Source organism: Rana temporaria, chromosome 4 (genome assembly GCF_905171775.1).
Source record: "Rana temporaria chromosome 4, aRanTem1.1, whole genome shotgun sequence".
Taxonomy (NCBI): Eukaryota; Metazoa; Chordata; class Amphibia; order Anura; family Ranidae; genus Rana; species Rana temporaria.
This window is the reverse complement of record NC_053492.1, coordinates 187498072-187510807: the sequence shown is the minus strand read 5'-3', so window position 1 is coordinate 187510807 and position 12736 is coordinate 187498072. Positions and strand designations below refer to the sequence as shown.

The 12736-nt window shown below is 39.5% G+C and overlaps 1 protein-coding gene across 1 annotated transcript in view; it reads right to left on the bottom strand.

Annotated features, from left to right (window-relative positions):
• Positions 1-12736, bottom strand: part of LOC120936829 (probable cation-transporting ATPase 13A4) — a 129037-nt gene that overhangs the window by 27174 nt on the left and 89127 nt on the right. The window contains exons 17-22 of the mRNA XM_040349528.1: positions 9571-9688; positions 8770-8894; positions 7480-7640; positions 6576-6698; positions 3419-3498; positions 1180-1222 (exon numbers count right to left, since the gene is read on the bottom strand). Of these exons, the coding sequence (XP_040205462.1) occupies positions 1180-1222; positions 3419-3498; positions 6576-6698; positions 7480-7640; positions 8770-8894; positions 9571-9688 (650 nt within the window). The remainder of the gene's footprint in view (positions 1-1179; positions 1223-3418; positions 3499-6575; positions 6699-7479; positions 7641-8769; positions 8895-9570; positions 9689-12736) is intronic.

Genomic DNA, 12736 nt, shown 5'->3' with positions numbered 1-12736 from the left:
TCTTTGTTTTGAGTCCTCAAAACAAGATACAACGGCATCTGGGTTAGATCTAAGATGCAATTTTTCGGCGTCCGCTGGGTGGCGTTCACGTCGTTTTCCGCGTCGAGTATGCAAATTAGCTATTTCTGACGATCCACGAACGTACTAGCAGGCGTCGCATTCTTTTACGTCATTTCCGTTCGGCTTTTTTCGGCGTATAGTTAAAGCTGCTATTTGGTGGCGTATAGTTAAACCTGCTATGTTAAGTATGGCCGTCGTTCCCGCTTTTATTTTGAATTTTTTTTTTCGTTTGCGTAAGTCGTCCGTGAATCGGGATGGACGTAATTTACGTCCACGTCAAAACAATGACGTCCTTGCGACGTCAGTTAGCGCAATGCACGGCGGGAAATTTAGGAACGGAGCATGCGCAGTTCGTTTGGCGCGGGGACGCGCTTCATTTAAATGAAACACGCCCCCTACTCGCCGATTTTAATTACGCGCCGTTACGCCGCGAGAGATAGACTACGCCGCCGTAACTTACGGCGCAAAATCTTTATGGATTCGAACCAAACTGCAGTAAGGTACTGCGGCGTAGCGTATCTCAGATACGGTGCGCCGGGGCAGATCTTTGTGGATCTGCCCCTAACATTTCATAAGAGCAAATGTCAAAAGTTTATAGTTTTCAATCATTTTAAATCTCCAATATTAATTAAAATATTTCTTGGTGGTCCTTCTTTCAAAGCCCTTGTTCTGGTACTTCCTGTTATAAAAATTACAATTGTCTCCCAATTGAGCTTCTGTGTTTTCAGTCTGTTACATGTCCCCCTGTGCAATCCACGACTGGCTGAGCCAACACACATTGGGCATGACTGGTCCATCATTGACACTATCAGGTAGCCAGTCCAAAGCAATGATGTGCAGCTGATGCTGTAGTGAGTCAGTGTAGACAAGAAATGTTGAAAAGAGGCGACAGATCAATAGCACTGACATGTAAAAAGGGATTTAAAAAGGTGAAAACTTATGAAAAAGAATTTAAGAAAAGTTAATTGTTTATTATACACAGAATTTTTGTAAACTAAATGTCATCCATTTAGTGTTTAGATGTACTTTAAGTACATTTGAAACACATGCTGTACTAATGGCATCCTATATATGTTAGGTGTAGATATGTACAAAAATAAACCAAAAAAGGCTACTTACTGCGCAGTCATTGGCTCCATCACCACACATTCCCACATAATAACTAGGTGGAAAAAAAAATCCTATCACATGATCAGAATCAACATGAGGAGCATATTTACCAACAAAAAAATATTTGTGATACTATGCTAAACATAGCATGGTAAAAAAGGGCAGCCACAGAAAGGATCTACAAGTTGTGTTTTCTTTTGGGTTTGTTATTGTATTGGGCCAATACTGAGTAATTCGGTCCAATGCACGTGGTGTGAATGGGTTTTATTTCCGTGCAGAACCAGGTTAGCAAAATAAAAGGTTCTGCAGAACAATGATCTGGCAACTATGCCTATAAAAGTTGGATTCACATCAGCTCACATTGATGCACATTAAATGCACTTGAGTTGACATCCTTATTTTAACCATTGCATTGTTTACAGCAGAAACCAAAATACATAACTTTTCATTTCAAATGCATTGCAACATGCTGTGATGCACTGTACCACATTGCAGCGTATTCCTCTTTTACAAAATGCACACCATTGAACTAGAAATGTGTTTTGACTTGTTATTGCATTGGGTCTGCATGGGCAACACAGCCAAACACAACCGAACACATGAGGTGGGAATGGGCTTCAAAGACAGCATTGTTTTTATTTTCACAATAATATGGTTGGCAAAAAAGGATTAGAGCCTGTTTAAAGGTGGACATTTTTCCTGTGCGCCTAGGGCATCATGAAGGCTTACATAGCACTGTTCCACATATAGCTTGTGTACTAAGATAAACATTTTTGATAACATGAAAATCAATGTGCAATTGCAAATACCTAGGGCATCCTGTGAAATTCCTATTTCAGAAATATAGTTTAGTAAACTAAAGTTATGATTGCTATGGGTTAGAACATATCGCTCATCCTTACATGTGCTCGGCTCAACAGAGATCTAAATGCCTGGCCCAATATTGTCAGCCAATGGTAATTTGGTACTAGGCCTCGTACACACGATAGGTTAACCAGAGGACAACGGTCTGATGGACTTTTTTCATCGGTCCAAACCGATCGTGTGTAGGCTCCATAGGTTATTTAACCATAGGTTAAAAAAAGCCAACTTGCTTTAAATTTAACCTATGGATTCCTAACCGATGGGAAAAAAACGATCGTTAGTAGGCACAACCATCGGTTAAAAATCCACGCATGCTCAGAATCAAATCCACGCATGCTTGGAAGCATTGAACTTCGTTTTTTCAGCACATCATTGTGTTTTACGTCACCGCGTTCTGACACGATTGTTTTTTTAGCCGATGGTGTGTAGGCACGACAGACCATCAGCCAGCTTCATCGGTTAACCTATGACAACGGTCCTTCAGACCGTTCTAATCGGATGGACTGATCATGTGTACGAGGCTTAAAACTTTGCTTTGATATGCTAAGTCCATTCTCCATGGAGCTCCAAATTCACAGACCTTTGCGCCTGTGCGCATTTGGTGGTATAGGACCATCAATTTGTGTGTTTCTTTGGCCATGCTTGCAGTTAGCTGAGCCTTGAGAATTTAAGTGGGACGCCTACTGAACTTGACTTCTAAGTTACTGGACAACTGGTGAATATGGTGACTCATTACTGCATCACAAAAATATTCTTACATATGAAGCTTCTTATTCTTTTTATGCTATAGAACAGGGATCTCCAAACTTTTTAAACAAAGGGCCAGTTTACTGTCCTTTAGGCTTCAGGGGGGCAGGACTGTGGCCAGTGTGAGTAGATGGTGTCAGTGGGAGGAATAGTGCCCCATCATTGGTCTTAGTAGGAGGAACCATGCCCCATAGATGGTGTCAGTGGGAGTAATAGTGCCCCATCATTGGACTTAGTAGGGTAGGAGGAAACAATCCCTATAGATGATGTCAGTGGGAGGAATAGTTTTCCATCATTGGTCTTAGTAGGGTGGGAGGAACCGTGCCCCATAGATGGTGTCAGTGGGAGGAAAATTGCCCCATCATTGGTCTTAGTAGGAGGAGCAGTGCCCCATTCATGGTGTCAATGGGAGGAATAGTGCCTTATCATTGGTCTTAGTAGGATGAATAGTGCCCTATCGATGGTATCAGTGGGATGAATATTGCCCCATTGATGGCATCAATGGGAGGAATGGTGCCTCAATATTGATGTCAGTTGGAGGAATAGTGTCCCAAGGGCTGGATAGAAGCAAGCAACGGGCCACATTTGGCCCCTGGGCTGCAGTTTTGAGACCACTGCTATAGAATATTATACTTACTCAAGTTTCCGAAATTCATCTATTATTGTTGACTTCTGTCCTGGAGACATTCGAGCATATATTGTTCCATTCATCAGTATCTGTGCAACACCAATATATGATAATATTAAACTTATTTTATCTTTCATCAATTGAAGAACACATGACTTTTTACACTGTCATGGCTGTACTTCAGCCTCCAGGAGAAATGGATACTGACAGCAAAAAAACAAAAAAAAAACAAACATTAACCAGCACAAGATAACACTGCCCGTAATCATCATGGCTGTTTTTTACCAGTGTCACAGGAGAGTTGGCATGTATCCTTCTGCTCTGCTGGTCTCTGTTCGATTTAGAGATTTTCTACTATCAACAGATAGTAGAAAATTAATTCATGCTGGATATGTTAAATCCTGAAGTCTCTCTAGTCAGCCAACAGGCACACGTTTTCCCTAGTTTTATACTGGTGTTCTCTTTGCAACAGTTTTTTCTGGAAATTTTCCCAGTCATCTACAGGGACTGCTGAAGTCTGGCCAAATATAGAAATCCTGGGCAGCTCTCTAGTGAATCAAGCAGTGCAAGTTCCCAGTTCATTAACTAAACATGATGTTCCCTCTGTGACAGGCCTGTAGTCAGTATTGACTACCCGTCCTTGTTCCAGTTCACACAGGACTAGATATTCCTTATGGATTTATTGATCTAGACTAGAGTTGAGACAGTTTTGGTGACCCTGGTGAGAACAAAAGATTCACTCTTTTTGGAGGGATTTCCTCTCCCTTCCAGTGGCTATGGGACAAAGAGTGAAGGGAAATGTTCCTAATAGGTTTTAACCCTCCCTTAAGATGACCATACATGGGTGGAATTCTGAAATAATGTTTGTTCGAATTTTGCACCATTAGTGGGCCGTAGCAAAGGCCGATTTTCATGTAGACATCAAATTTCAGTGAATGGGCATATTGGAAATTTTTTGAAAAATGAACAAATGAACAAATTTCTAATCAATGATGGGAGAATCATGCGAGAAATATAATCGAAAAAAAATGCACCACAAAATGAATAGTGGCACCATCGGATAACAGAATGCACGGAATTCGACCCATTATTCTACCTAGAATTAAAAAGTTCTGCCTTTATTTCTACTTTAATGCTGGCTTAATACAAGAAATTTGTGATGTAAGTATTTTGTACATTTGTACATTGGTGTGACGGATGTCTTCAGTACCAAAAAGGGCTGTACATTATATGGGCACTGAGTGTGTCTGTGGGTGATCTATTCTTTACATGCAGAAGTGACTTGGAGGCAGGGCTTTGCCACTGTTTATTTGCAATCCCAGTCATGTTTTTTCTTCTCTGACCAGGAGTTTTTCATGCACTTTGCTTAACATTCCAGGAGGCAAGTATACAATGTCCTATTTCTTAAGCAGGGATCCAGTGGCTGCTAATGTTTACACTCAACTATTGATTTTGTTAACCAACTGCTTGTTGTAAAATGTTATTGTCTGGCTCTGGATATTAAATGGATTAGGTCACAGGTAACCCTTTCTCCTGTTAATTTCCACAGGGTGCTCTGGCTTAAGTGCTAGTTGACACAGCAACAGTGTAAGCGTGCTTTGCTATGGCTACCCTTCATGGAAAATCTTCTTTTTGGCTCTTTACTGAACAACATCATATAAGTGTCCTCACTTATCCCAGCTTAGTAAAAATATGGATAAAATACTTGGACAAACATTTTAGGTGTACGTTTGTTTACCCTTGCAGACATTTGGAAACGGGGTAGTCATCCAGGGCTACAAACTAGTAGAGTTTTGTTCCCTGCCCCTCCTTAGGCCAATTTCCATCAAGCCCTCTCAGGTCTACACTGTTTCCGTTGCAGGACAGTTTCAGGGGTTTCACTTTATTCTGTTCACTGTTTCCACACCCAAGGGGGTATTCACCCTATCTTGGATCTCAAAATTCTGAATGTCCTAATTTGAGTCAACACATTCCTCGTAAAAAAAATTATGTTACCACCTATTTTCACCAAGGAGACTTTTTACTTCTTTGGACATCAAGGACGTGTGCTTACCTAAGCTCGATCTCAATCCAATGTTGTGCAATGTTGTACAATTGCATTAAATTACAATATGGCTCTTGTAGCAATTGTATATGCTATGTTAGTTTTTAATTACTCTCTATACTTTTTTTTCCACAACATTCTTTAAATCTCTTTAAATCACTTTCTGAATCACTGACCTGAAATATGCTTGCAAATTATGAAACAATGAAAGTCAAGGATGCTTTTAGAGCTCCTGATCTGCATACTTGTTCTAAGTTAGCAGCAAATGGTAAAACTATTTTGAGAAAAGTGTGTATCAGCAATGCCAGTTTCCATGCTTCCTCAGTACAGATTTCCTATAAAATGCTTTATTCATTATAATTTTAGCACCTAACTCTCACTTCTGACGGTTACATCACTTAGCCAGCTGTGTCTACAGACATGAGACTATCATCAGATCTGCACAAAGTTGGTAACCGTTATCTAATTTGATAATGAACAAACTAAGTGATGAAATTTGGGTTCTGACACTTTTAAAATGTGAGTGGAATTTACTCTTAATGTTTTAATAAATCCTTTTAAAAAAGTTTTATTACACTATCGGAGCCTCCTTCTTCATTTTTACATATACATGTGGGTCGTGGCACGAGATTTGGAGAGGACAGTGTGCATTTCAAACAGCATTTTGGATCTAAGCATTGATTGCAAAAAGGCGCAGTTGCTGGTTTATAATCTTACCAGCCAGTTGATTTAGTGAGTCAGTTTGGTACGGCTGGTGGAGGATCACATTGGGTGTTATTTTTACATAATTGTTCGACATGCAAGATATCACAGAGTGTCACTATTATTTTTTGTATTAATAAACATATATATATATATATATTTATATATATATATATTTTGTATTTTTGGTCTTTGCCAAAAATGATGGTAGCTTGTGATCTATAGTTTAATTTCATTGCATTCCCTATATCTTTGTTCCTATCTATGATCTTTGGCGCTCTGTGCTATCTTTTTTCTCTCTCTCTCTCTCTCTCTCTCTCTCTCTCTCTCTCTCTCTCTATATATATATATATATATATATATATATATATATATATATATATATATGAATATATATGCTGTATTTTTATATTTACATACCTTCGGTAACAAGTCATAAAAGTGTTCTTCCAGATTTTCATAGGTCTTTCCACTCAGTGAAAAATGGTAATCATTGTTCGCCGTTTTACCATCCAGAATCTTTTCAATATTTATGGAGATATCCTGATTACAGAATGATCAGATTTTATAATTCAGTATTTGGTTATTACTTTTAAAATAAAGAATACAGGTATTAAAACAAAAAAAAAAACAATGCAATATATTGCAGCATACGGATCATTAGATGTCTGGCTGCATTCGTTAGCCACACTTCCTGTCTTAGGGTGTATCTACTTCATAGGAAGAACAACAGAGACACCCTTGGGCAGCATCATTGTCAGTCTGGGGAGAGGGTAGCATTAGATACACTAGCAGATTTATATAAATTAAAGCCAAACTTCCGCTATCACTGTTTAAGAAGATACAGTAACATTTCCTTTCTTTCTTTTTGAGATAAAGGTTTTACACACATGAATAAAAGCTGACCATTGTTAGTACCTCTGACAGTGTTAAGTGTTTTTTCTCAATCCTCTAACTTCCACTTTTTCTAAGCAGATTTACTGGCCAGATCAATTGGTGAAAATAAAGGAAAAATGCAGCCACCGCATCCATTAACTTTTGTGGGGGTTTTAATACTGCTTTAACTGATAATAAAGGGTAAGGGATAAATAACACAATATAAACTTTGAGAAGTCTTTTGAGACATTGCAAACAGTTGAATTAGATAGGAACCAGTTTATATTACAACATACAGGGGTCAGATTGATGTAACATGTTTAGAACTAGGGATCCTATTTAAATTTGTTCACAGTATATGAGAATTGTGAAGTGTAAAGTTTGTTCACAGTATATAAAAATTATGAATGACAACATCACCGTAATAAAATGTTAATGAAGGATTTACATTAGTATCTTTTTCATCCGTGGGATACTCCAGAAGTTTAAAGGTGACAGATGCTGGAGAAAAGCCCTCAGGTTTACAAGCTTCCACCAGGATTACTTTGCTGTCATCAGGAATCATGCCACATTTTTTTGCAACCGTTGTAGCTGTTTGTATGTTGTCACCTAAAAACAAGAAGGAATATTTGGTAAAGTGTGTTATTTAAATATTTTGTACGCATTTTTATTTTTTTCTCGAGATTTGAACAGAGATTAAAAACAATAACAACATCATGTGGTATCTTACAAAACCAGCTTAAAAAAATCAATTGGTGGAGCGGAGCAACGTGCTGACATCAACTTTGGATACTGCTTGCTTACCTAGATAGATGGGTTTGTCCGATTGTGTACTAGCCGGCACATCGGACTTAAGGCTTTCCAACTTAAAGGGTCTCTAAAGGATTTTTTTTTTTTATGGAAGCATGCTTCATTTTTTTGTGTCGTTTTTCAAAACGTTGTTTTTTGTGTCAATTAAAATGATAGTGTGTGGGCAAAACGACGTTTAAAACGACGTTTTTAAACCTGCGCATGCTCAGAAGCAAGTTATGAAGCTAGCTTCAATGGAAACGAGTGCTGAACGTAACCGCGCTTTGCTAGAGCATTTTGAAAAAACGATGGTGTGTAGGTAACGTTGTTTTTGAAAATGAAGTTTCAAAAACGTCGTTTTATTTCATGATTTAAAACGTGTTTTTTTTTCATCACATAAAGTGATGGTGTGTACGCGGCATAACACACTCTGAGGTTGATTTATTTAGGGTGAATATAGACTGTTGACCTTGCACGTACAGTTGCAGTCTGGATGGCAATTTTCACAATTTTCACCAGTTTAGTGAATGAGGTGAAGCTCTGCTTACTTCCATCATCCAATTATCTGCAAGATAAAATCCTGTATTTCTTTTTATTCTCCTTGTACGTGATTGGGTGGTCTTTGCAAAGTGAATTTCATCACATTCACTAAGCTCTGGGGAATATTTCCTTTCAAAGTGCAACTTCACTTTCCAAAAGAACAATTTATTTGCCTTTAGTAGATCAGCCCCTATGAGTGACATAATACATTTCTCACATGCCAATGCCAAGTCCCACTAAGCACCATCCCTTGTTAACACTATTGTCAGCGTTTAGGGACACAAGGATTGCTGGTTGATGAAAACAGACCATTATTTTATCAGTTCTTCAAACCAGATTGATAGTCAGTACAACATATTTCTAAAGCTCATTCATCTTTAATGAAAGTTTTTTGTTCCTGTTATCCCACCTGTAATCATTACAGTCCTGATGTTTGCTGCATTCAGTTCCTCCAAAACTGGCTTGGTTTCAGGTTTAAGACGATTTTCCAGGATTAACAAACCAAGAAATTCCATGTTGCATTCAACTTCTTCCCTTCAGAGTTGTAAACAAAATAAAAACAAATCAAATTGAAGAGATACCGGACATGATTACATAGCTTACAGTATTTGACTACTTTGAAAAGTATATAATGTGATTGTTTGCACTATTAAATGTTTCTGCAGGTTTAGAGCCAACATTTTCTGACTATTCCAAAAATGAGTGCCATTACCACTGCATCCAAATTCAAGCAGTTCGGGGAAGCCATTGCCTGCTTCTGCAATGTTATTTTTTTAACAAAGAAAATAAAACAGATTCTGTCTCTTTCAGTCAAATAAATAATTTTGTGGTTTTCATATACTGCACAGGAACCCACAGTGAGAAGGTGTAATAGAGAACATCAATACTGGAGCCAATAAATCTATTCAGTACATTGCTGTGTTTATTAATACTTACAGTATATAAAAGTTATATTTATAAGTATGAAAGAACACTTGCCATCTGGATATGAACCAGTTATATCCAACATTATTAATGAATTTGGATAAGAATTCGATTTAAAAATAGTTAGAAATAAAGGACTCTATTAGGACCCTGTCCTAACCACTTAGTTATGTGAACAGACCATCTCACTGAAAAATGAATGTCAAAACAATAAAATGGGCTTGTTAGATGTTAGATTTTTTTGTCAGTATGCCTGACTTTGCATATCTGGGTAATGGTTATGTACCTTTCTAAGTTTTCTAATTCATTTTGTCTTATGTTTTTGAGAGTCTTGAATGCCACGCCAATCACTCGCAAGCCTTGAAATGTGTAGCGTTCCAATTCATCTAAATATCCACTGGGAACTTTAAAGACATAATAAAATAAATCATACGTAACACAAAATACACCAGTCTTAATGTTATAACTAAGCAATGATGTGTAAACCTAATTTAAAAAAGTGTATTTCAGTTTAATAGCATGTACATAACACTACACCACAGCTAACTGGTTTCTCACGTTGCCCCTCCTTGTCCCAGTCTGAATGTTACTGTACAGCGAATTACAAGAAGTTGTTACTAGCTGCATTAAAAACACATTTAACGTATAGATAATCAAAAAATACTAAAGTTGTGCAAAAAGCTCACTTTTTGCTTTATAAAATGTTGTAAAAAGTTGTGCAAGGATTTTCACATTTGTGTGAGTCAATGTTTCATAAATATCTGTTGATACTGACAGTTTTTGATATGTTCAAGGCCTGAGATTCTTAGCCCGATGCCTAGGTCAGGAACTATAGCTCCATATAGTAGCCCCTGTTCCCTTAAGGCAAGCATTTCTACTAGTATTTGGCCCTTCTCCCCCTTGGTCCTAGTACACAATGCTATAGTTCCTAGCCAGATGACAACCACCAAGACTGAATGACTATCACAAAAGGGGTACCTGCAGGGGCGGACTGACAACTCATGGGGCCCCCAGGCAATAGAAGATTATGGGGCCCCTGGGCTTACAGATGGCCACCACGCCAGCAGGCAGTGCAGAGGCGGGGCAGCTAAAATCTCGGGATTTTCACATCAAAAGCATGTCGGTTTCGGACATATCAGGGACAGATGTAATAAAACATAGATTTTTACATACTGTCCCTGGTTTTACTGAGCCTGGCAACCCTGATGGGGCCCCCTAGTGGCATGGGGCCCTCGGGCAGTGCCCGAGTGACTCAATGGTCAGTCCGCCCCTGGGTACCTGTAGTCTAGAATAATCAGTCAAGGGTTGGGATTTCTGTGGACAGCATCTGTGCCACAGTCCAGAGGCCGGTCATGGTCTGGGAAGGTGCAGTCCAAGGTCAGGGCAGGTAGTTGGCAAGTGTAATCCAATGAACAATCTTAGGTCAATGCTGGTGGCAATCCAAGTTAAGGGCAGAGGCCAGCAACAAGGGAATACAGGATGATAGGCAGGGACAAATGAGGCATGACTGGTGGGGAGCCTGGAAGATATCACAAGCTCAAAGCTTTGGGTTTGTGATGTTCACATAGAGTGCCATACAGCAAATGCCAAATAAGGGCAGAGGAGGGAGGGTGGCGTGAGCCAACCACTCCCTTGCAACTGGGACACTCACCTAGGGAAATGTGTTGCTGACCAATCAAAGGGGGAGTCACATCAGGCCGAGAGAGGAGAGTGGCTGCTGCTGCAAAAGAGTGGTGACTGCAGCTTTCCTAACAAGGTCTTGTTTAACAGGGAGACCACCAGTTCCCAACTCTGCAGGATGCTGGTCTCCCAGTTCTTTCTTCCAGTCTGTACTGTCAATGTCCCTGCTGTTTAATTGACAATGTGACTGCTGCTATTGCTGGAAAGCTTGACTTATTACAGTTAGTGAGATAAGAGTGGATCTGCTGGCAGGATCATCAGGCAAAAAAACTGTTACAGGATGACCTCAGAAAAAAAAAAACTTTGCTGTGTGAATGCTAGTGACAGTCTGTACCATATACAGTATGGCATGTTTTATTTGGCCTATTGCCCTTGAATATTTTTGTTTACTAAATAATGGATTACTTTGTGTTTTCTTTATTTCTGCCTGGATTTAAGCTTTACAGAATGGCAAAAAAATGGGGTTTACAGCATTATGAAGAGGGAAACAAATACCTTGAAAAAAATATTCCTAGTAAAGATATGCTTTAAATACCCAATATTTTCACTTTAAGATCTTCCCTGTGAATTATTAATTATAGAAAAACTCTATAACCCTAAAGCAGCATATGTACCCCTTACAGTTTGGCTTTCGCTCGCAGCACTACACGGAAACTGCCTTACTAAAACTCACTAACAATTTACTAACTGCTAAAACCAACAGCCAGTACTCTATACTCCTTCTACTTGACCTCTCTGCAGCCTTTGATACTGTTGACCACCCGCCCCTTCTCAAACATTCCCTTGGCCTCCAAGATTCTGCTTTATCCTGGTTCTCTCCCTATCTATCACAGCGTTCCTTCAGTGTTACCTACAACTCTGTCTCCTCCTCTCCATTGCCCCTTTCTGTGGGAGTCCCCCAAGGCTCTTCTTTAGTCACTTGATAGCCACCCATGGCTTCCAATACCACTTATATGCTGATGACACCCAAATCTATCTGTCTACTCCTCATCTCACTCCTTCAATCTCCTCTCGCATTACTAACTGAGCTATTAATATTCCCCCTCATGCCAGGGTACTAAGAGAGAAATTGATTGATTTTTGATTGCACCCCCCGACAATATCGGTGAGTACTACATGTTTGATAAATAGGTGGGATTCCCATATCCTTCTCTCCTTTGTTTATGCCAGGGTACTAGGTGTAATCCTAGACTCTGACTTGTCATTTCAGCCTCAAGTTCAATCGTTGTCAAAAGTTTGTAGAATTCACCTCCGTAACATCTCTAAAATTCGCCCCTTTTTAACAAAATAAACCACCACTCCTCATTCACTCCCTTGTTATCTCTCGCCTTGACTACTGCAACTCCCTTCTCATTGGTCTGCCTCTCCATAGGCTATCCCCTCTTCAGTCTATCATGAATGCTGCTGCCAGACTTATCCACCTTACTAACCACTCAGTGTCTGTCAACCCTCTGCTCCAATCCCTACACTGGCTCCCAATCTCCCAGGGAATTAAATTCAAAATACTAACCTTCAACATACAAAGCCATTCACAACTCTGCCCCGAGCTACATCCCCAATCATGTCTCCAAATATCACCCAAACTGTCCTCTCCGCTCTTCTCAAGGCCTCCTACTCTCAAGCTCTCTCATCTCCTCCTCCCATGCTCGTCTCTAGGATTTCTCCAGAGCCTCTCCCATCCTCTGGAACTCACTACCTCAACCTGTCCGGCTATCCCCTACTATTGCTACATTCAGGCTATCCCTGAAAACTCATCTCTTCAGGGAAGCCTA